Raw genomic sequence first — 25,200 nt, forward strand, 5'->3', positions numbered from 1 at the left:
GGTATACAAATTTTGATTTCTTTGTCACACCCATGATATCACACAAATCAAGATACAGAACTAGGGTTGTAAAATTTTGGGAAATTTTCCAAATTGGAAAATTTAAAATCAATTCAAACAATTTGGGAATATACAAAATTGAAAGATAGGTTTTAAAGGGTGAGTTTGCAGTTTTTTTGTTTAGGAAACCATCTTGCCTCAGGAAGAAAAACTACCAGAGACAGACGAGTGGGATTTGCCATGCACTCGCTCATAGCCAGTCAACGGCACAACCTCGCAAACTCGTTCTGAAGTGAAAATTCCCCCTAAGTTCTTGAGGGAATTTTCCATACATTTTAAATATACCCTTCTGAAACCAAAAGCAATGAACTCTTTGTTGCTGACATATCTCTGTCAACAACATAGCCCCTTCACTCCACTCCCCCATCATTTACCCTGCAGTAGAGAGACGTGGAGGAACAGCCCTCGCCGCTCTCCTCTGTGCTCGTGCTGCTGCTGCTTCCCATAGCAGGGCCTAGCAACACATTAGCCAGCTGTGGTCGCAGCAGAGCCACATGCATGGCTGTGTCGCCATCCTCATCCTCCATGTTCACGTTGGCGCCTTCGACCACCAGAAGCTGGATCAGATCGATGTGGCCCTGCGTCACTGCCAGCTGCAGCGGCGTCTGGTTTCGGTTGTTGCGGATGTTGATGTCACAGCGTCCCTGTGGGGATAGAGAGCCTCATTAAAGTGCACCTAACGTCTACAATTAAATCTCCAATGTCGTTTGCCTTAACACACTCACCTCTTTAATGAGGATCTCAGCGACGTCACGGTGGTTATTGAGGGAGGCCAGATGCAGGGCGGAAAAGCCGTCATCCTTCTTAACATCCACCAATTGTCGCGCTCGCCCTAGAATCTTCTCCGTGGCCCTGTCAAGGCATCCAATAACCCGCGCAATTACAGAACGGATCGGGTTTGTTTGACACAAGTGGCTACGCAGCACTAAAACATTGTCATGGCTAATCCATTTAAGTTACACAAAGTGCATTCTTAACTACCACAGAGAGCACAGCACGTGTCTGGCATATATAAAAGCCTGTCAGAATTGAAATATTGGTCACGTAACCAGATAAAATGCCGAATCCACTCGGAAGTCGTTTGCTGATGTTGCCACGAGTGGCAACTAAGGATTATAGGATATATATAGATGTCGTTGGCGCACAACTGTTGTCTGCGCGTCAATAGACAGATTGCCAATGAAGGTTCACTTTGTGTGGCTGCTGTTGTTTGTCACCATTAATAAGAATCTATTAAAACGAGCAGCGAACGGGGGCCAAATCAAAGCGTTAGCATTCAGCTAACGTATTCGTCTGGTCACCTCCACAGTGATGAATTATTTGAAATTATATAAAATTTTTGCTTGTTTTCAGCCTCTTAAAACTGCCAGGGATCACTTCCCGCTAACAATGGACTCGTCTGCTTAAGCTTTGATATCAACGCTATGTCACCAGAGCAACGAGCAACTTTTTTTTAATTTCCGGAACGCCACATGCTCCGACCGTAATAAGGTTGAGTTAGATTGGTCACGATCCAGAAGTAGTTGCAGTGGCTCTTATTCGTGCTGAAAATTACATTCACACACAACAGCACAAACCTCTGCGAGGTTATTTTATCCCTGCATTATATAGATGTATGCAATGTCGTAAAAAGTCCAATCTGGTGTTTGATGTTAAGGGGAAAAAAAATATATTGACTCTCTAACTGGGTCACAATACGCGGCCTGGGGCGGACCACCATTTCTGAGAACAACTCATATATTGGTCTGTATGAGTACTGTACACATTTTTTGTTGCTTCACAACATTTGACTGAATTAACTGCTTGGTAGATAGTAGATTATTTTGCTGTAAAAAACAATATTGGTCGTTTCTAAGAACCATTAAATTCAACAAGATATTTGAGAGCCATCTTATCCTTTTAAAAAGACCGGCTGAGATAATATTGCCATTACAATATTTCCACAAGTATACTAACTACGTACGTTTTTTTTTTTTGTGTTTTGTTTTTTTTTTTTTGCATGAAGGGAACTGTTAACTTGGCTTAACTAGAGTATAATACCTTACAAATTACAAAGTCATTTGCAGTAGACAACGTGACACAGAGGTAGGTGAAATCTTTCATACGATGCCGCATCTATTGTATTCTAATGAGTGTTGGCCAGAGGGGAGATGTGTGTTGGAGGTCACTAGTGTCTGCAGTCTAACTTTGTTGGTGTACATTTGTGTGTGAGTCAATGTGTAATTTAGGGCCATGTATACCACTGTTTATCCTGGACCAGAGGTCACCAATCATCACGAGTAGCCGGTCCTGTTCTACAAATTCCTCATTAGTGGTAGGACATTAGTGATTTACTATGAATGTTGAAATGATTGCTTGAAAATTCACACCCTTGCAAAGATCCATTGAAATTAATTGTTGTGTATAAATATTTATCTATAAGCTACCTTGGTAAATCATTGTTGATAATTATTGTGAGAAATTACGTATTAACACTAAGTGAATATCATTAGTTATTATCATTTATTATGAATATCAACCTATAATTAATGGTCATTTGAGCACATTTGTTAATTCAGAAGCACCGCTAGGCATTAAGCAGTACTCAAGAAGAATTAGCTCTCAGTCACCCTGTGGTCACAATGCTTGTGTTTCACTGCAGTGTTTCAGTGCTTTATTTATCATTAATATGTATTATATATTCATGAATATGCAACTACATTTTATTTATTAATTTACTATTCATGTGTGCTATATGTGCTATAGTTGCATATTTATGGAACTACCTTTATAGCATAATCTTGGGGGAGAGGGGTGAAACTGAGACTTTGCATTGATTTAGTGACATGAAAATAATAAATGAAAGCAAATACTCCTGACTAATTTATTGTTTAAAACAGGTTCATTAGAAAAGAAACAATGCTTAATAAAGCAAAGAGGTCAACTGAGTCTTTTATTCATGGTCTACATGTATTTAAATGTATCGTAGTATTGATCATTTTAATAGTCCAGCCATACTTCAGGTTAAAACATTTTATTTTCAAGTAAGTGTAGCCATTAGCACAATCCTGTTTTTTCTTTATCTTTTTTTATATATTTTATCTAATCTGCATGAGTGTTTCGATATTTTTGAGTGCATTAGTTAAAGTGACACCGTTTGTTGTGTAGAGATTAAGTTTGTCTCTTCAAAATAGCCATAAAGGCCAAAAAATGCTTTTTCTTCTTAACTATGTCAACTTGCATTTATCCACTGAAAACAATGGTACAAAAAAGACAAAGTCCATTTATTGCCTTCTCCTGCTCTGGTTTCCAGCAAGACACTCCATTTCACATTGTGGTAAACTGGGGTTTCATTAGTGGTAAAAACAAAACAAAACACGCCAGTTATTTGCCCTGTTTCATATTTCTCAGGACCTTTCCAGGACTTGATGTGAACTTACACCAACCCCCATTTCCTCAAAATAAGAACAGTAAATCTCTCATAAACCAAACACTCATCTAGTGAAGGGCCTCATTTTGTCCCCGGAAAGCCACTTCTATAGATAAGCTTTGAGACAAATGTCACACATTGATCTAATCAAGGAGAAAATAAAAACAAATATGCAAGTGATGAAAACACATGTTTAAGACAAGTCCAAGAAAATGGTTCATTGTTGTAGGATTCAATTAATCAGAGCATAGAGTCATAGAATTCAGTTAATGAATGCTGGAGAGCACTGCTCAATGAAACAACACTGCACACAATATGCAGACTATACGACGTGAACGATATTCTTGGTGGAGTATTTTTGTCTGCTTGCCAAACACAACTTTTACATCTGCACACTTCTTTAAAAAAAAAAAAAAAAAAAAAAAAAAAAAAAAGGGGGGGGGGGGAATATATATTCTGATGCTTTGTAAACAGGAAGAGGCTGGATGCACTGTTTTAAGCTGAACAGTAGCGCCCTTCCATTATGGTATCGTTTCTCCAGCCATTATCTACCAAATTACATAAAGTACTTCAAAGTCTCAGAAAGAAACCTCAAATGAAGTGGCATTGCTTTAGTTGGGAAATACTATATAAGGACGCTGGTGTTTTTCAGTCTCGTTTTTGTCTTCATGGTAGCTCTTTAAAAAGAGCCGGGGACAATTTTCCACTGTGTGGTTTTGCTATAATTTGAAAGGAAAGTTCAAATGAGGTCATAAAAGCCCTGCAGCACAGGGGCACAAACCTCATCATGGTAAGGTAGACTTGGTGGACTGTGAAAAATATCAAGTCATAAAAATCAGGCTGGTCTTAAGATTTAATATTTAAAACATAATATCCAGCAGGTGGGAAAACTGTAGATTTCATGTGGCTGTTTCAAAACAGTGTTACAACACAAGTGATTTTTTTTTTTTTTACCTTGAGTGAAATAAGTGACAGTTACCCAGCACAACTGTACTGAACTGGAATTGTGCTGAAACTATTAAGAAAACTATAAAAAATATATCTATATCTATATCAGGTATTGCCTCAGGTCAATACTGGCCTTATTTTAAGGTATTGTGTTCTAACAATGACGGCTGATCACAAAGCACCATCTTGAGACCATTTTATTATCAGGGTGAGGCACCAATTGCAAATCATGTAAGAATGACGTAGTTGTATGTTTCCTAAACATTCTGTAGTATGTTTACCTTTTGTTCTAAGTGTGTGTAGGTTTATATATTACACACTTTGACTCGACCCTAAGCATTAATAATTCAGCATTTATTTTTTTTTTTATGGTCAACTCTCTAATCAATTCGAATTACCACCGATTCCTGCGCAGCAATATAGAACATTAAAAACCCGAGCGATATATCATTAAAAACTCAAGCTCTCTACGACTGAATGAATTTTACTCACAGTTTGTTTCCTTTGAGTGCAGCATGGTGCAAGAGGTTGAATCCTCTGTGGTTTTGTTGAGTGAAGTCTATGTTGGGCACCACTACCAGGATCTCAATGATATTGCGGAAATCTTTTGCAATGGCATCGTGTAGAGGTGTGTCCCCATAAGAATCCTGAGGGGGTAGGCAAGAGGTGTCCTACTAGTCAACCATTTTTTCATGACGCGAAGCATACAATGCTAACACACTCGGGACTATTTAATCAATAAAATAACAAATCATTACAAGATAGATATGTAATGTCATGGGATGCAACGGCCATGTTATACTGTATAGCTATGACAATGCAATTATGATTCTGGATAATACCATTGCAATTCAAATGGTGACAATAAATTGTTGTAAACCTCTAAAGCAGTCTTTACTAAAGCTCCAGCCCACAAAAGAGTTCTATGGAAAATGGGTAATTTTGCTATATAACTCTTGCCAATGACCTGTCGATCATGAATCCACAGTTCATTAATAAAAGACTCGTTTAAAGCTGCACAAATAATATCCAAATTTTTGTTTAAAAGCAAACTTGTGATTGGGACGTCTATAAAAATAGATGCAAAGATGTCAGGAAACACAATAAACACGAGACTACAATTCCATTTTTAGTTGAGTGGTCAAACCAGTCAAGCAGAAGAATATGCTCTGAGGTTTGAGGCAGCATCACAAGAGACACTCAATTACTTTAATAGGGTTGAAGCTAAGTATCACAGTCAAACGGCGTAAATGTTGGTGAAATTGTGCGAGTGCTTTAAAAGGGCCATGGCAAAGCCTCAGTGAAATGAATAGCACATATACAAGAACAATACCGTATGGCATTGCAGGAAGCCCTCTCACCTGGAGATTAACATCGGCGGAATGTTCAGTGAGTACGCGCACGACATCTGTGAAGCCCTTGTTGACAGCAATGTGGAGTGCCGTACACATGGAGTTGTTCAGGAGGTTAACATTTGCTCCTTTGCTCAACAGTAGCCGTGCAATCTCTGCCTGGTTACTGGATAAATCAAAAGATGCACACTAAGTGTAATTGTTAAACACGACGGCTACAACTAAAACTGTCCGTTTATTATCTTGACAGCCACCAACTTGACAAAGCTGTTTAACTATTGTGTTAATCCCCGATGAGACTTTGAGCTACAGCCCATCTGAGCATGTTCTAGTCAGAGGGGAAGATACGGCTGGCCCATTAGGCAGATAAAAATCTCATCTGTGTGGATTATCACTTGACAATCACTTGATAATTATTCCTGTTTTTATATCACTAAAGAGCAGCTGCTTCCTCACCCAAAGGCCGTGTAGTGTAACGCTGTGTCTCCATCTTCATCCTTGACTTCAACGGCACTGTTGGCCTGGAGCAGGGCCTTCACCACCTCCATGTGGCCTTGGTGTGCGGCGACCTGCAGAGCCGTCTTCCCCTGGTTCTTGATGTCCACCTGCCAGGAGCATAAGCGTAGTTGACGATTCATTGGTGGTGGACTGACCACAAGCAGGGACAAACTAATTCTGTCTGAGAATAATCTGAGCGTGAATGGCAACCACGTTGCTCATACACGTGGTATGTAATCCTAATACGTGTAGTGTAGCATAATCGTCACCAGCAGATTATATAGATCGTTGGCGTCGGGCCAAAGCCTTATTTGTCACAATTTGGTTAATTTCATATTTTTCATTTTTATAGTAAGTTATACAATTAGCAAGATACTTAGGAGCAAGATAATCATCTTGAAATAAAGGCTTATTATCCCCCACAAGAATGACTTGCATTTGTCACTTTTCAGCATTTTGCTGCACACATCTAGTAGGCTCATTATCACCTAGAGAGTTATTGATGTCGCGTGTGAGTCATGGTCTGCCCTCCCTCCTTCCATGTGAATCATAAGGGTGCCGTGGGTCAAGGCATTACTCTGTGTGGGTGGTATTAATGCCAGTTCCACTTTGATAGAAGACGTTCACACGTCTCTCTCACAGCCCTGCATTGTTCTTGGTCCTTCAGATCTAGACAAGTGGCTTTAGCTTTTTTGTTCAAGAAACTACTATGGTGGCACTTTATAACAAGCAGTAGTTTGGCTGATAAAGAACAATTCTTCGCACCTCTCCCAATTTAAGTCAAACTAAACATAAAACAATAAAGCGAATTCCACTTTGCGTATTTAAAACAACCACATAGCTTTAATTTGGAAAGTCCGATACCTTAGTGGTAACAACGAATGCTAAACACCATAGATGGGTTAATGCACAGCATCTAAGTGCTGTAACAAAGCACTTCAAACTACATAAAGCGTGCATCAACACCAGCAGAGAGAAAATATAAGGCACATTTTCATTATTCTCTGAATAATGACTGATCTACAGTAATTGTGAAACTCAACTGTATTTTATTGATCCCAAATGGCAAAGTCAAGGACACCAGAAGAAGCCGCAATGGATTCATGGATTAATCGTGCACAACATAATATAATGCTACTTTCCTTATTATAAAGCACATTACAACTTTTTTTGTTGAATTTAAGGCAGAAGCTAGAACAGATTATTGACATTTCTTAACAATTCAATGGAGAAAGATAATGGGTGGGGTCATGGAACGAATTAAACTCGTATCTCAAGGACCCAATGTGTTTCATACTGAACAACTGGCAAATTTTCTGTTGGACTAGTACATAATGGAGAGGTATAGGTGTTAAGTATTTTCTTAATTACTTGATGTAAGATTAATCTCTCTCTTAATATGTATTTTGCTTGGTAATTATCATGCATGCAATTTCAAGTTTGGGGTAATCTACCAATTTAAGATTGTTCAAATGAGGTCCATCGCAATACATCCGAGAGCTCATTTCTCCATTGGCAATAAATGTACATTTTTATTCAAATTCAGGATTTCTTGCTTTTAAGCATAAACAGTGTGACCTCAAACAAATTCAGGATTTCTTGCTTTTAAGCATAAACAGTGTGACCTCAAAAAAATATAAAGATTAGCCTGCAGGTAAATGGGTCATCCACCATAGTACAACCTTTGACATGATGCAAAAAGTAAAAGTGCTACACTCACCTTATCAGGATACTTTTGCAACAACTCTCTGACTTTATTGGCACTGCCTTGTGCTGCCTCAATGACGAGCCGGCTGGGATTGTCCTGCTCTGTGGACTGGGATAGCAGTTTCTCCAACACAGAAATGACTGTACCTGAGAAGTGGTGGAGGTAGACAGAGAAGGGATGGGATGACAAAGAGAACAGAAAGATTCATTTATTTTTTTTGCAAGTCCACTTTGACAATATGCTGAGCAACGGTGTCTAAAAGCTATTCAGAAGCCTGAAACATAAATGCAACGTAAAAGGAAGCTTCAGAAATGTCAAGCTGAGATCAGTGACAAACTTCAAGAATGAGTCAAAATGCCCCGGCCATGCAAAGTGACACGCACACAGACACAATCCTTCCTTCCAATGCATGCGCAAAATACATCCCAACCGGGACGGAATGTTGAATAGTCAGTCAACATCATGCAACGGAGAAAAGTCATTTCAAGAAATAAATACCAAGTACACAAATTAAAATGAGACAGAATGAATGCCTGTGAATACATGCATGTAGAGTCACCAGACCGCAGTTGAGAGGAGAACAAGGAAGGATGAACAGACAGACAGGAAGGAAGGAGAAGACAGGCTGGATTGTTGGAGGTAAGCCCCTTGGTCCTGGCAGAGGCCTTACTTCCAGATTCGTTGGGGTTCTCGGTCGTCATGAGGTTGGCATCCACCTCCACGGGCTGGGCCGAGAGACATGCCGGGTTGAACGTCCACGTCTGACTGGAAAACGCCACACGGAGGTCACCGTCTGCATATACTTTCAGCACCTTACCAACCTGGCCGAGCACCTGGCGGAAACATATTAAATAATGCTGATGAGCGTAATTTATTATTCACTGTTGTCACGTTTTGCCCCTGTGTTCTCACAGTCTTTTAGAGAATATCAAGACATTCCAGGTCATTTGACTAGAGTGATAATGAATGCTGGTGTAGCATGAGCAGTAGCGTACGGGAGACATGCTGTCTGTCCATTCTCCGTGGCCGGCCTGCAGTCTCTTGACACTATCAATGTCCTCCAATACTCGTACAAGTTCACCAACCCCAAACGTGTTCACCTAGGAAAAGCATTGTTCTTTTTAATGTAAAACTGTTTGGATTCGAGGATGAATGTTCTGCAAAGATGAAACTATAATCAAGTACCTTGGTGAGGGCCCCCGGATGAAAAGTCCAGCGGATGTTGTTGCTGTATTGGACTCTGACATCGCCCCGGTCAGTGATTCTATGAACTGTCCCGATCCGGAAAATATACTGCAAACACAAAGAGGCCGTTTGGCCCTGGGTCTCCCTCTGCATGGCTTTGACCTTAATGTTCCCTTTGGTAGCAAGGACCTCAAGGGCTTACACTCTTGCTTTCTTTCACTACAACAAACACCAAAGTCAATTTGAGCCACCAGCAAAATAGTGTATACCATCATTTTTATAGAGGAACCTCTTCATATATTTGACTTGTGTTTTAAAGCCAATGACATATTGAGCAGAATAGTTCTGCCTGGACTCCATTTACTCCATAGTCTCATATAGTGGAACTTGGCAAATGATCTTCTGAATTCTTATTTCAACCTCGACAGTCAAAAAACACTTTGCCAGTCAGGTTAACCTTACTCCATATGCTTCATGTATTCAAGAAATTCTCTCTTCTTTTGATTTTTTACACCAACTTTTGCCTCCTTTTCTTTAAGACATAGCTACACTACACTATACTGTAAATTATTTGTGTGTGAGAAAACAAAATTCTTAACTCAAAGAATTTAAACATAAATGTATCATGCCCATCCCTCCTGGGGTGTTAATGATAGCATATCAGATCAAAGGAAAATAAAACCGCATGTATCATTATTCACAGAGGAGAGTACTAAAATACCTCTGCCATTTTGGGATTCCATCCCCCATGGCCCTCCTGCATCTGTCGCAGAATATCAACCTCCAAGAGACATTTGACCTTGTCACCCTGCTGGAAAGAGTGTCCATCAGCACTCTCCTGGCGCTGCAGCTCTGCATGCTCTCCTGGATGGACAAACATTAAGAATAAAGTGAGGCAAAGGCATCTGCTTCTAAAATAGCAGAATGATCAAATATTATGCAAGATGATTTTTTTGTTGTTGTTTTTTTTCAAACCTAGCATCCGTTTGAAGGATGATATTTGGGGAATGTGCAATTAATAGAGTAATCTGTCTTACCAAGGACTGGCAAATGGTCTTTGTAGTAGAAGCCTCCTTGGCCATCAGACACGTATTTGAGGTCCACTTTGCCCTTATGGCCCATTCGGTAGACATTGGTAGTGCCATTAGTCCAGGTCACACTAGCCACGCTGCGACCAGACTCAGTATCCCAGCCACGAATGTCCACTACCTTCCCAACCTTACCCTCCCCGCCTACACACACGCAAACACAAATAGGTACGAGATAATCAGAGTGTTGGTAAACAGGAGATAGAGGTTATTTAAGATGGAAAAGTCACGCTGTTACGTGGGGGGTTTGGAAAAGAAAGAAATGTCAACAACAGATTAAAGTAGACGTAATCTGCTGGTGGAAATACAAGGCCGTGATGCACGTTTCGGAGTGCAGCATGGCAGTGGCGATACACCATTCTTGTTCATGACTGAGGCACAAAGATAATATTCACTATTAGTGGGAGAATTTGTGCGAGCTCTACAGCAGTCTCATGATGCTTCCTCTGTGCCCAAACATAGCAGATAAACCAGTGACCTGAAGAAAGGCTACATGCTAGGCTGCTGGAGGTTATTGCACATGTCCACAGCGTCCTGTATGCACAAATCCACATATAGTAGTATCCAGACCAGATGAATGACCTCACATAACCCTCAGGTGTTTAGCCACCAAAAGGCCATTTTGACTCATTCGCGCAGGCCCAAAAATGGGCGTAAAGCTTTGTTCAAAGACAATAGAACCAGGACTAAATACATTGTCTACGTTTCATCTTTCCGGATATCTTCTTGCATCTGAAAGACAGGGCATTTCTCTAGACGGCAAAATTTTTAATATCCACAATGTGAACACAAGTGAAGAGGTTTAGGATGGTAGAAGGTCGGAGAGAAGAATAGAAACAAAGAAATGCACATCTGCGCAACAAACAGAGATGAATGACTGGCAAAATGGCAACTTAGCACATGCAGAGATGTGAGGGTTCACTTTTATGGGTTGTGGCTGATAAAACACTATGAAAAGGCACGGTTCAACAGGTAACACATAGTGGCAGTGGAGTCCAATCAGGAATTCAAGTTTAGGGGGTAAAACAGAACCGCCGTCCCAACCCACTCACCGTCTTGGTTCCCCCAGTCCCAGTCAGGTCCACGAACCACTTTAACACCCTGGAAGATTCCTTTGAGAATGAACCGTGGGAGGTTCTGCCTCGGTGCCAAGCTTACTCTGTGACAAGAACACGGAGAAACAGCTAAGCAAACTCTTGTAACGCTTCTGTCGAATTCAAAGCACATTGTCTCGCTTAGAAACAACGTAAACATGTCCTCTACAATAAACTTTAGTTTGTTGTATTAAGGGAGAGGATGCTTATCAGAGCAAAAATGACGATATTTTAAAGAGCAGAAGTAGAAATGCAATTCAATCATCTTGGTACTTTGCATACTCAGTCTAGTTGAGAAATGATATCTGAAATATACGATCAGATGAGATATTCCTTTATTTTTCCCACACGGAGAAATTTTTTAGTTTATCCAAGACATATCGGAGATCCCAACGTCCAACAATTGATTTATTGTAGGGATATTAGTGTGTCAAAATACTGTGGAGGTTAGAGCGAAATAATGATACTAAACTGACAAAAAGGACCATTTCGCTACAAGCGTTTCAAGGGGTCTGAATTTCTAAATAAATAAATAAACAAACAAACAAACAAACAAGCAAGCAAGCTCTAACAGGCAACTCTATCTGCCCCTTCTACTCCAAACCTACATGCAGATACTTAAGACATCCAGTCACAAGCAAACATACCTTATAGTAAAGATTTGATCAGACTTTGGTGCAAAGGAACTGCCTATTCCCATACTTTCTTGAAGAGATCAGACGCCAACGTTCATTTCAGACGGATTACGTCTCGGAATAGTTCATATCATTTAAAATCCAATGTAGATCCAAAGAAAGTCCAGTGAGTGTTGCCAATAAATGTCATAGAAGCTTGGCTGCTCAGAAGGTTTTATCTTGCATTGCATTAAAACCTGAAGCTCAAGTTCGCCTATTTAATTCCCTCTCTAGACAGACCTGCGAGCTTGGACAAAGTTGTGCCGGGAATAGTGTGCTTTTGAAGACAGATGCTTCGAGGTTAATCCTTGAAAGCAGAGCTTTAAGAGAGCAAGCAAGCAAGCAAGCTCAGGGCAAAGCGTTGGCACCGCCTTCAACGCTTAGGTGGACCCAAGTTCACACCAGGTCTCACAACGTCCAATGTTTTTGTTGAATCCAGTTGAGCTCCTTCACTCTGGCTTAGGTCACCCCAACAACCACAAATGTAACACTTTTCCACAGTGTTATAGTATCTAGTGGCTGTTAGTGTTGTTCTACTAGCAAAACCACTATTCTTATACCTGTGTTTACCTGTGTTCAGCTTGACTGATTCATTCAACGTGGCAAGGTTTTCTTTATAGATTGCAAATCCTCCTTAGTAGGCCAGTCATCTTCAATGGAGAAAACAGCATAAGATTGAAGCTGGTACGTGCCCACCAGACCACATTCAAAAAACTAATAAGTAATCTAATTCATCTACATTGTTTACTCATGGTTACATGAATAAATCAGGTTGTTTTCCAATAATCTACTGTATGATTTTACCGAATTTAGCCAGAGGGGCTAAATAATATCACACTGGCTGAGTATGCTTTGCTATTATAATGCTTACATTGTCAGTGACCTGATAACACAACTAAGAGAATTAAAAAAAAAAGATGGTCATCTGTTCATTTTATGCCACACAGCCTTCAGCATTGTGCATACAGCCATTCCGAGAAAGACAACAGCTCTATTAAGGGATCAAGATTTCTAATCCAGCAAGCCCAAATGTCACCTTTCTGACCAGACGGGATCACAGCAGTAGAGCTATAACTACTGTCCTTGTCAACAAGTCAACAAAGGGTCATACAAGCATCAAGACAACTCAATGGTTGCAAAACCAAAAGTGCAAAAAGTGATTGACAAGTGTCAGTCCTCCAATATTATGTCAAAAATCTAATATAGTGGCTCAATGAGAATCACAAAATGAAAATAACTTTTGTACGGGGGAGTGAAAACTTCCAAACTTCATTCATTTGATTGAAGCCATATATTTACATAGTAAGAGATTATTCTTCAGTGGACTCTGTCTAAATGTCTAACAAACACAACCTAAAACCACAACATACCCAAAAGTTAAGAAAAATCTGGCAAAAATAGACACGATGACACAAAGCTTGACATCAAATAACGAGCCCTTGTCCCATATTGAACCGAAGCATCACTATTTTACATTGGAAACATCTTAAAGCTTTTAGTAATGCTTAATGTGATTGTCTCCCAACTCGAAGGTGCCCTTGAGCAAGACACTGAACCCTGATTTGCTCCCAGTAGAAAAATGGATGGCAACTATTAGCAGGGTTGGTGCAGGTGCTTCTCTTCAAATTCCTCTTTCAAAAACTGCTTAACAACTCTTTTGTTTTTTGTGTCCTTAAAGTCATCCAGACATTGGATACTTTTCATTGGCTTTCTCCTCATGCTTTGTTTCCCCTGGCACGATGATGAATGTGAAGAAAAGGTGCTAAATTTAACTCACTGTGAGCAAATGCTGCGCACGGATGCATCGACATATATTGCAACCATGGTAACCATGGCTCTAGGATTGGCAAATAAAAAAGAACTTTGGCAGTATGTTTTAAGAGAGAGCATTTACAAATGTTGATGACTGTTGACTTATGACTGATACTTGCCACTGTTAACAATACAACGCATTTGCATATTTGCATGTTCAACACGATACATCAGTAGAAATAGAAAACAACATGAGTAAAGGAGTTGTTGGGGACAACCTTCTCCGCTGGATGCGTCTTGAGCATGATTGTGGAGCACTGGAGACCAGGTGGAGGTGTGCAACTTGATATGCAAGAGCAGGATTAAGCGGTGACATGCCCTGATAAATTCCCAGATGCTGCGTGCGGGTTGTTAGAGTGGAAGAGCCGATTAACTAACTGCATAGCGACCGTCTCGTAAACATATGGCACACGCATATGCTGTTTTGAGAACCATCGCCGCACGCAGATACGAGGTAAACTAACCACAACAAAATAAATAAATAAAATGTGTACCAACGCAGGAGCATGCAAACAAAAAAAAAAAAACACAAAAACATATATAATAAAAAATAATCTACTCAACAGCCTTTTAGCATACACGTCAGAGATATTCACATATCAGAAACAAAATGTAATCATTCATAGCAAATCCTGGCCTGGGAATCTAACTGTTATTAGCACGTCAATGCATGGCTTGGTGTAAAGTGGTCGTCCCCCAACCTCGTGGTAGGGAGTTCGATCCCCAGCCATTGTGACCATGTCAAAGTGTCCTTGAGCAAGATACTGAACTCCTGATGGTGGCCATCAGTAGGCGAATGAGGAAGCAGTGAAGCGCTTTGAGTACCGACGGTAAAAAAGCTCCAAACGAGTACAACCCATTTATCATTTAAAGCAGCACTTGACAACTTCTCAGTTTTTGTTGATTACGGCAACGCCATAGAGACAAATGCGGCAGGCAGTGTTTTGCCTGAAGGCGACCACATTTGCTGGCTTGCAGTTGGACTGAATTACATTCCTGTTTCCAGTAGTGAAGGATGACTAGTGACAAAGTGATGAATCTAATTGTGTCCAAAATATATCATAATAAAATATTGAAATGGCAACCCGTTCATGATGTCCCCCGCCTACTGCCCAATGTCAGCTGGGATAGGCTCCAGCATGCCAGCAACCCTCATGAAGATAAGCGGTTCAAATAATGTTGAATGTTTGAATGGCAGCTCGGTGGAGCACTGGGTAGCACGTCCGCCTCACAGTTAGGGTTCGATTCCACCTCCGGCCCTCACTGTGTGGAGTTTGCACGTTCTCCCCGGGCCCGCGTGGGTTTTCTCCGGGCACTCCGGTTTCCTCCCACATTCCAAAAACATGCTTGGTAGGCCGATTGAGCACTCCTAATTGTCCCTAGGTGTGAGTGCGAGTGCAAATGGTTGTTTGTCTCTGTGTGCCCTGCGATTGGCTGGCAACCGGTTCAGGGTGTCCCCCACCTACTGCCCGTTGACGGCTGGGATAGGCCCCAGCACACCCGCGACCCTCGTGGGGACTAAGCGGTTCAGAAAATGGATGGATGGATGGATGGATGGATGGATGGATGGATGGATGGATGGATGGATGGATGGATGGATGGATGGATGGATGGATGGATGGATGGATGGATGGATGGATGGATGGATGGATGGATGGATGGATGGATGGATGGATGGATGGATGGATGGATGGATGGATGGATGGATGGATGGATGGATGGATGGATGGATGGATGGATGGATGGATGGATGGATGGATGGATGGATGGATGGATGGATGGATGGATGGATGGATGGATGGATGGATGGATGGATGGATGGATGGATGGATGGATGGATGGATGGATGGATGGATGGATGGATGGATGGATGGATGGATGGATGGATGGATGGATGGATGGATGGATGGATGGATGGATGGATGGATGGATGGATGGATGGATGGATGGATGGATGGATGGATGGATGGATGGATGGATGGATGGATGGATGGATGGATGGATGGATGGATGGATGGATGGATGGATGGATGGATGGATGGATGGATGGATGACCCATTCATATATCCAACAACAGGATCACGCAATGCACCACTTTCCACACAGGACACTTTATGGATCATTTATACTGTAGTTTGTGTTGTTGACTAAGGGAAGAAATAGCGACTATGTTTCTGTGTACTAGTGTTAATTATATGATTTTCTTTTTCGGACACTTTGGAATCAACGTGTCAAACTTATTCAGGAACCTTGTTGCTGTTCACGTGAAACCAACCTAAAACTCATTAAGTAAGAAGCTTTCTTATCGACCAAGTGTGTGAGGCCTTTTTTTGGATATACCTAAATGGACTAAATTGATTCGTGCTACACCATGTACTAAACATTCCATTAAAAAATACATGAAAAAAACTCTAAATGGGTCAACTTGAACCATAGCAGTATAGTTAAAAAGGAGGTACAAATAGGAGCGCTACGGAAACCAAGCTAAACAAGTCATTCAAAGAAGAAAACACTGGGTCCCATGACTGAGCCATTAGGAAATGCTGCAGGCAAAATTCAATCTTTTCTGATGTGTGGGAACAAAAAAACTTGCACATCACACTGTGCAAAACATTCTCGCTCTCTTCCAATCATCTGATGGGGGAAGAAAATGACTTTCATGTGATCCCTGGCAAACTTACCACACAAAATCAATCGTGTTGCATCTCAGACAAAATCACTCACAAATGCTACAGATTTAGTTCCTAAATTAACAGCAGTAGTATTTAAGAAAAGCATATGTTGAAAATTTGAAATTATTAGGTCAGCATAAGCGATTCATAAAATGAATGGATGGATGAATAGGTCTTTGTTGGTAGGTTTGAGGAGCGGGGGCAAAATTTGTGAGAAAATATCATTTCTTCAATACACGGTCATAAGCACAGGCCTGTATTGACTTGGTTAAAAAAACATTGCTCATATACAAAGGGCACTGTTGAGAACCCCCCCCCCCCCCACACACACACACACACACACACACACGTTTTGACCTCAGAGACAAATCAATATCTCCGTTCCATCCCATCGCAATCAACGTCAAACTATTAGATAACAGGCAAGAACAAGACTTCTGTCAGGGATGTAGTATTCGACCCAAGAGACAAAATACGTCAACACTTTGTTCATACAAGGTTGTGTAAGAGAAAGCCTAACTGTAGAGTGCTTAAATTTACTTGACCAGATGTCAAACAGGCCATGTTCTGGCTGATATTCAATCACTGATAAAACTTCAAGTACTCTAAAGTACTAGGAACAAGTTTGAACAGAATCTGACTAAAACAGATGTCTGTTATGCTCTGAGGACAGACAACTATGAATTCAATTCTTGGTCCTTACCACTCGCAATACAGATAATGATATCAGATAATCAAATGTTGGGGAAAATCTGATATTGAAAAGTATAAATACCAGAAAGTAAAATGAAACAACAGGAGACCTCATGAATCATATCAAGCTGAAGTCTTAAGTTTTGCTATTTATTATTGGCACAACAAGCTGACAGGTACAAAAAAAGGCAAATGTGGACCTGGAGCTGGACTATGTCATAAACTATTATATACTAACTATAGGAAAAATCTAGGGCAAACATGTCACCTCATTAAATTGAGCACAGGCCATCCAGCTGACATTCAGACAGTGCCCGCAGCAGTTTGAAGTGTTACGGTGAACTGATGCAGAAGAGTGCATTCTACAGGGGGAACTTAGGCCAGTAAATTTGGATACACAGAACACTTGGAATCAGATCACCAAGCGTTTATGTACAGGAAGCGGCCTTGAGTTAAATCTGATACACTGCACAGAAACAGCCACACAGTCTTGTGATAATGGTGACGTTGGACCAATTCCTGATAAATGTCCCATCTTAATGCAATAATCATAATTTTTATCACAACACTGTTTACATCTGAGAAATATATGTTTAAAAATAATTGCAATGCAAACGACCTTGTGTGGAAGACCACAGGTTGTGTGACTCGAATGTATATAATCAGTTGTCATTGTGTTGCAGGTAAACAACTGCCTGAGTGCCAACACCGGGCATTGACTGCACGGAATGAAATACAAATACAGAAATTAACTACATTCCCCATTTGGTTGAAAAACAGCTAACTTTGCCTTTACTCCACCAGAAGCTGTCGGTAAATTGGTTTAATTCTTAATGAATTCTATTCACTGCAAATGTACCGCCTGTGCTTACGCAGCAGTTTTTTTATTTACCACGTCTGGGTTTTTTTTTTTAATCCTGACATTTTGTAGGGAGGTTTTTGTGTAATCCTGCTGACTAATAAACAGTGATAAATAGCTTTACCGGCAGAAGTAAATAGAACATTAATTCGTACAAAAACGGACACCGCAATTGTACGTAATCTAAATTCCACATTTAACCCCCCCTGAGTTAATCAGGGGAGGCTTGTCGAACAGCACAATGAAATGAAAGGTGATGAATGATCCTGGAGAAGGGTAAGAGGGGGTTAACATAACACTTACGGCTGAGAATGCGCTGTCTCATAACGCTCAAACGAGTGGCTCAGGTCATGTTTGTTGTTCATGTAGCAATGTGTGCACAGGTCATAGTCAAAGCACACTTTGCACTTCCATCGCATTCCCATGATACCATGCTTCTTGCAGCTGTCGCAGATGATGTTTGAGTGACGCACCCCTGCGCGGGATGGAAGAGTAAATTAGATAGAATAAAGCGATCGATGCACAGACAGACAAGTCACACTGCTCTGCTATTCCTCCTCTAGCAGTTCGTTAATTCAAGAGCAATGTTTGTCAGAGAGAAATTGAGTAAAATTATAGTAATGAAGTGGGGGCTCATTTAGAAAGGACAACCTTTTGTTGTCCCATGCACACTAACAATGCAATGTGTAAGACAACGATCAAGTCGCTATGTAATGGAAGATAGTCGACAGCACTTACCAATTTGAGCATTGTCGTAGAGCAGCAAGTCGTAGGCAGACTGGTAACCAGTGCGGTAGTTGGTCCTTGTGCCGCTGTCCCACTGAACGACCACCGTCTTGTCTGGGGTGGTGGTACTGCCTTGCCGCCCAATCTCCACCACGGTCCCGACGTGGCCCTCGCCATCGTCCTGGTTTCCCCATTTCCAGTCCGTGCCACGGACGACCCGCATGCCCACCTCCATGCTGCCTCTACCAGCGCCCGGCGGCTTCGGGGCTGCGCTCAATGGCTGACGCCTAGCAGCACTCTCACTACTGCTGCGCCTCCGGGCCTTCCCACTGGCCCGCACTGATGACAGTGCTGGCAGGGATGGTACCAGAGGAGGTTCCAGCAGTAGATCAGGGGCAACTGAAAGAAAGAAATGCATAGTTTAGCACCGATTTTCAAAATCCATATGGCTCCACACCACTGCTTCTTAAGCTTGATGTGTTGTCTGACTACACAGCTGACAGTCACTAAGGGAGGAACATTCATTCATTTGAATTTCAGTGACTTTGTCTTGGCGGGTTGTATTATTCAAGGCAAGTAATTGCTGACTTCTGGAAAAAGGAAAAGGGAGGTGCTTGACTACTGCTGCGTTTTACTAATCACAACAATCTCAGCACACTCGCACAAGCTCTTCATCAAGACAAAAACAATCCAAACAACAAAGCCCTTTGGCATAATGTTCTGCACAAAATACATTATATATTTTTGTGAAACAGGCTCCCACATGGTCCTGAAATTAGAAGCATAACCGGCATGAACAAGTTGTAATCGTACAGCATTTCTGGCTGATATTTATAGACCACAAAGAACTCCCGCACTCACACACTGACTGATGACTTGATTTATTTGGAACGATGTCAAGAGGAAAGCGGTTGCAGTTCTGGGAAAACCAAAGTTGAACTATATTGGAAGCTTATCTGAGATACGTCAGGCGACGATCCACGAGATGTATTAGTCTCAAAGCGAGCAGTACGTCACGCTATCTTTTGAGTCTGACAGTGATTTGAATAAAACCCACCCACCCTTCAAACAGAAAGGATGGAAATGGGAAGCAATCATCCACATAAAAAGTTAAAAATGCTGAGACTGGCACGGACAAGTAAAAGCCACACTATATTCAAGCACAAACTCCCACACAAATTCCACAGTGATGTCCGCCTGCACAGTAGAGGTGAAGTGAATCCTACACTTGGCTTCGGCCTTTCTGTGTGGAGTTTGCATTATTTGTGTGTGAAGCACATTATTTCAAACTTGATGGTGCAGAATCTAAACAAATGTAAATAATTGTTGTCTAAAAATACACAAAAACGTTGAGAATTGTTGGGGAAAAAATCATCTGTTTTCCCAGAAAAGCATAGAAATCTGAGAATATTTAATGTTGAGAAGTTGAAATTCCAAAGATGTGGACAATTTTAAATTAAACAAGGTTGAAACGATTCATTGATTTTCACAAATAATTATTGATTGATTATTGATTCAGTTAGTGCTTGATTAATCCTTGCAATTATGATTTTGTCCTTTTATGAGAGCTTTGATTCCATTTCAAATTTAGAAATAAGAGGTGAAGCAACTGCATGTGTCACCAGCTCCACGAATAAGAAAAGAAATCAAAGAATTGTTTCTGTTGGTTCAAGCATTTTTGTGTGTTGAAAGACTGACAATGAGCTTCAAGTAAAAAGCACTCACATCAAGAGTTCATGGTTTCTAAAAAAAAAAAAAAAAAAGAATAAAAAAAAAAGAATCAGCAGGCTCAATTTGGCTTTCAATGTGACAGGATGACAGACAAAAATAATTTCCTAGTGAGAAACAAACTCAATAAGCCCATTTCCCAGAACAAATGTAGTCACAAATAATAAATGTTTTTGTCGTGACAAAGCATTTTCAAAAAATACTGTGAATGAGAACAACGTTGAAATGCAGTCACCGTCCTATTACAGCTTTGAAGGAGTCTCAATTTATATCAGTTGAACCCCAAAAAGATTTCTCAAAAATCTCACCACAAACATCCCATCCCACAAAGTTGGGTTTGGTTTTTTTTTTAAGCAGCATTTCAAGTCAATTTCATGTTATGTTAAAAAGCAGCAATACACCATCAGGAGGAATGTTGACTCCTGAGGTAGTTGAAGGCAGCCTTGACCTTGCTAAAATACGTAGCTGCTCCTAGTGTGTGACTGCTGGTTAAGAAAAGGTGAGGATTAAAGATCACACACATCAACAACAGATGGGGTGACGCCTGTCATCCATGCTGTCGCTAAGGACAACGCTAACCTCTTCCTCACACAAACAACAGGAAGACAGGTGTTGGCACAACATAAATGCACGTGGCCACAAAAACACACTTGCTACTCAAAACAATAAATGAATAAACCATCTTCTTCCACACCAAACTTATTCAAGCATCACTTAGCTGCACTGCATACAACATGAAGGCCCTGCAGCACATAGTGAACACGGCTGGTCAGATTATCGATGCTTCACTCCCCTCCCTGAAGGACATTTACACCTCCCATCTCACCCGCAAGGCGGCCACGATTGTGAGTGATGTGACTCACCCCGCTCACTCTTTGTTTGATCTTCTGCCCTCTGGGAAGAGATACAGGAGCCTGCGCTCCCGCACCACCAGACTCTCCAACAGCTTCATACTCCAGGCTGTTAGGATCCTGAACTCTCTCCCCCCCTTCTGCGTAGCGTCCTATACTTTTGCGCTATATTCTGACTGTCTGCTGTATGCACACTTGCTCCATTTTTGCTCCTCTTATTTATTATGTTATTTGTTTATTTATTATTTATTCATCACTCTTATTGATTCATTGTTTGTGCCTTCTTGTTTTTATTTTTTGTGTTGTTTACTTGTTTGTATATTGTGTACTATATCTTGTCACCGTGGAATAGTGGGAACGTAATTTCGATCTCTTTGTGTGTCTTGGCATGTGAAGAAATTGATAATAAAGCAGACTGACTTTGAAATTGTTGGATCCAAACTTGACTAAAGAGGACTGATGACAATATACAGAGTTATGTATATGATGATACATTAGACACGCTTAAAGTTATTCAATGCCAATCTCCAAGCCTGCATAACTTGAATACATTCATTTCTTAAATTTTTTAAATTCATCACACACCTATTTGGAAATTACGGTGGGTTTGCATTCCATATGCAATGATCAGCGTGTCAGTGCATAGTTGTCACAGACGCACACACAGACGCACACACAGACGCACGCACGCACGCACGCACACACACGTCCCAGCTACTGTTCAAGTCAGTCAAATGTTCTTTAAGGCCGCAAAGCAGAGCAGCACACGATGCGAAGATTTATGGCATATTTGGCATTCTTGACACAAGCAGGTCTGAGGAGTGAGCTGCTCCGAAACGGAAAATGAATAAGCATTACGTGCCTGTGTGAAGCATGTGGCTTTCATCCACACATTCAGGCTGTTGTTTTTATACATCACTGGAAGTGGTGGAGTCATGTGGCATCCACGCCATATTTAGAAGTGAAAATCTGGATACCTGTTACGTTCTTGCAATTTTCATGTGGATGCAGTATCATTAGATGCCCCGATATTCAGCCAAGATTCATTTATATCTGCTGCATAATTAAATAATAAATCTACAATTGGTCTGAATGCAAACTTAAAAAGAACTTTTAATTCTCACAGTTCATACATACATCAATGCAGCTATGGTTATATAGATGGCTTAGATTAGATTTGATTTTTGCCGCTCAAACACAGCTTTGTTTTTCATATATGTGTTCGCTTATGATCAGTGGCATGTCACCCTGGCCACCCCAGTGAAGGGGGAAAAAAAAAAAAAGTGTGTCCATACGGTACGCATTTATTTGAACAGCGACAGTGTGCAAAACAGTGCCTAAGACAAAGTCAAAACCTGTATGTGAATCAATACCCAGCTGATGACTCACCATAAAGCTACACTATATACAATATGAAATCACTGACCACTATAAACATGCTTTGCAATTTTCACGACTCATCCTTAACGCTGCATAAAAAATAGCAGCTGGAACTTATTGATGGAGATGGAAGAGGACTTTGACAAAAATCAATGCAGCCACTGAGTAAATAGCACATTTGAAAACATCTCTTCACGAAGGAGACAGGACCCAAGTGCGAGCTTACACTTCTTATTTCATGCTGCACCGAAATGTCCAAATACAGTACTGTCAATGTTTTCCAGGTTGATAGGCTGCAGCAAAAGACCTTAAAAGCAGCTTACGTTTCAGTAAATGCTATGGACCTTTGAGAAAAACGTCTGAGCAATCTTTCAGAGCACAAATTATCATACTCACTCCCAATTGTCTTCAGTCCAATTTTGAACATGTCAGGCAGCTGAATTCCAGTGTGCCGTGGCAACGCCATATAGTCCAGGTAGGAAAGTAGACAGGACCTTCTATGAGAGAACTGTGCAGTGTGCAGTCATCTCACTAAGGGGGGAGTGAACCCTCTTTGGCACATGCTTTATATGTGGTTTACTGTGAACCTTGCCCTTTGTTTTTTGGAACATGCAGCTTTTCCTTTCCCATTTTTTCCACCCAATGACAGACGTTACTCAAGGACATCACAAAGCTGACTCTTATCTATAAAAGCCACGCTTGTTTAGTGAGGTAATGAAATTACAAAGAAATACTGTTGACACAAAGTCACTGTGTCCCAAGAAGAAGTGCTTTTGAATTCTAAGGGGATGATGTAATGTACTTTTTTAATCATTCCTGGTATTCAAGTCAAAATCAAGTCACATGCTGGTCCTTGTATGGTCAACTCTAGTGTCTACTTGAACTGAAAAACAAAGTGATTAAATCATCACTGTCACTTGAACTCATCTCAGAGCTTTTCTTTTTAAGTATATAGCTACTGTCTTATCTGAAGAAGTCAAAATTGTTGTACATATTATAACATTCGGCACAGTGAAGAGTGAATCTACACCATGGAAGGACAGTGCTTAGCTGCGTCAGCTCGTCGGCCACAGCTCAGCTCGTCGCTGGTGCAGAGCTTAGTGCCAAGCAATCCAAGGGAGGTTGGGCGACTGTTCGACATGATTGTGCCATTTTTTGATGTGATGCAAGACTGTGTGTAAGTCTATTGGGTATGCACGCCAGGCAACGAGGTGGTGGTGATTTAAAAAAATCAAATAAAATATAATTCCAGAAATAAAATATATATATATTGCCTTAAACACAAGAAAATGAGCCAGAAGAAGCTGAAAATTTGTCAAATTAGATGACCACTGTTAAAGCGGCTAAATACAGTGGTGAGCCGCCCCGAAACTACAAAAGATGTCATTGTCCACAAACTGCCACGCTATATTGAACTGTAACGAAAGAACAATGTTGCTAAGTGCAAACAAAACATTGCTACCGTTGGCCCCCAAAAAGGCTATAAAAAAATAAACATTTCACTTGCATGACTACTTTATCAACAGGATGTTAAAGTCCGTGACAGGTCGGTACCTGTCAGCTGCCCAGTTTGAAACATGGAAATTTTTGCCAGGTTTCTGGCTGAGGGTATGTTCGAAATTTGTGGTAGCTGCGCAGTTGGCACAGCTGTGCAACACATTTGTTTAGTCCCGCGGGAGCTGACAAACCACTGCAAACTCAGACCGCAGGGGGCAGGGCAGGCATTAAAAAAAGATAAGGAGAGTAAATAGGTTCATTTAAATCTATCACATATGACTCAAATGGGTTTCACACAGGGGCGTCTAAATTGAACTTTTACAGCAGAAGAATTAGGGGCGCACTGTGAATCGATAAGCCAATTATTTACATTTACATTCATTTGCACTAAATTACTGATAAATAGGCTGAAGTGTAGAGCAGACGTTTGTCAGCAACAAATTAGATTCAAAGAATAATACCCATCCATCCATCCATTTTCCGAACCCTTTGGCCTCACAAGGGGCACAGGCGTGCTGGACACTATCATACCCTAAACTGGTCGCTAGCCAATTGCATGGCACATATAGACAACCTCACATTCACAATCACAATCGGAAGTGGTCCATCGGCCTGCCATGCATGTCTTTGAAATTTGGGAGGAATCCAGACTACCTGAAGGAAACCCACGCAGACACGGAGAGAACATGCAAACTCTACACAGGAAGGTTGGAGCCGGAATCGAACCCTGCATCTCTGAACTGCGAGACAACCACCATGCTGCCCTTCAAAAATCATCCATCCATTCATCCATTCATCCATCCATCCATCCATCCATCCATCCATCCATCCATCCATCCATCCATCCATCCATCCATCCATCCATCCTCTGTACCGCTTTGTCCCCACGGGGGTCGCGGGCGTGCTGGAGCCTACCCCCAGCCGTCATCGGGCAGTAAGCAGAGGACACCCTGAACTGTTTGCCAG

At 41.1% G+C, this 25,200-nt stretch overlaps 1 protein-coding gene across 4 annotated transcripts in view; it reads right to left on the bottom strand.

Annotated features, from left to right (window-relative positions):
- The window catches only part of mib2 (MIB E3 ubiquitin protein ligase 2), a 38,575-nt gene that overhangs the window by 6,245 nt on the left and 7,130 nt on the right, over positions 1-25,200 (bottom strand). For 2 of the 4 annotated variants that reach the window (XM_088366247.1, XM_088366239.1), the window contains exons 1-15: positions 23,134-23,295; positions 18,791-19,177; positions 18,356-18,527; positions 11,301-11,407; positions 10,198-10,392; positions 9,882-10,024; positions 9,161-9,268; positions 8,971-9,075; positions 8,646-8,808; positions 7,988-8,121; positions 6,226-6,374; positions 5,779-5,935; positions 4,910-5,064; positions 786-912; positions 435-704 (exon numbers count right to left, since the gene is read on the bottom strand). In XM_088366247.1, the coding sequence (XP_088222373.1) occupies positions 435-704; positions 786-912; positions 4,910-5,064; positions 5,779-5,935; positions 6,226-6,374; positions 7,988-8,121; positions 8,646-8,808; positions 8,971-9,075; positions 9,161-9,268; positions 9,882-10,024; positions 10,198-10,392; positions 11,301-11,407; positions 18,356-18,527; positions 18,791-19,177; positions 23,134-23,203 (2,442 nt within the window). In that variant the 5' untranslated portion in view covers positions 23,204-23,295. Of the gene's footprint in view, positions 1-434; positions 705-785; positions 913-4,909; positions 5,065-5,778; positions 5,936-6,225; positions 6,375-7,987; positions 8,122-8,645; positions 8,809-8,970; positions 9,076-9,160; positions 9,269-9,881; positions 10,025-10,197; positions 10,393-11,300; positions 11,408-11,989; positions 12,420-18,355; positions 18,528-18,790; positions 19,178-23,133; positions 23,296-25,200 lie in introns of those variants that run through there. The other 2 variants (XM_088366256.1, XM_088366266.1) reach the window with 2 other exon arrangements.

The sequence above is a fragment of the Syngnathus floridae genome, chromosome 2 (genome assembly GCF_059516105.1).
Source record: "Syngnathus floridae isolate MCC-2025c chromosome 2, RoL_Sflo_1.0, whole genome shotgun sequence".
Taxonomy (NCBI): domain Eukaryota; kingdom Metazoa; phylum Chordata; class Actinopteri; order Syngnathiformes; family Syngnathidae; genus Syngnathus; species Syngnathus floridae.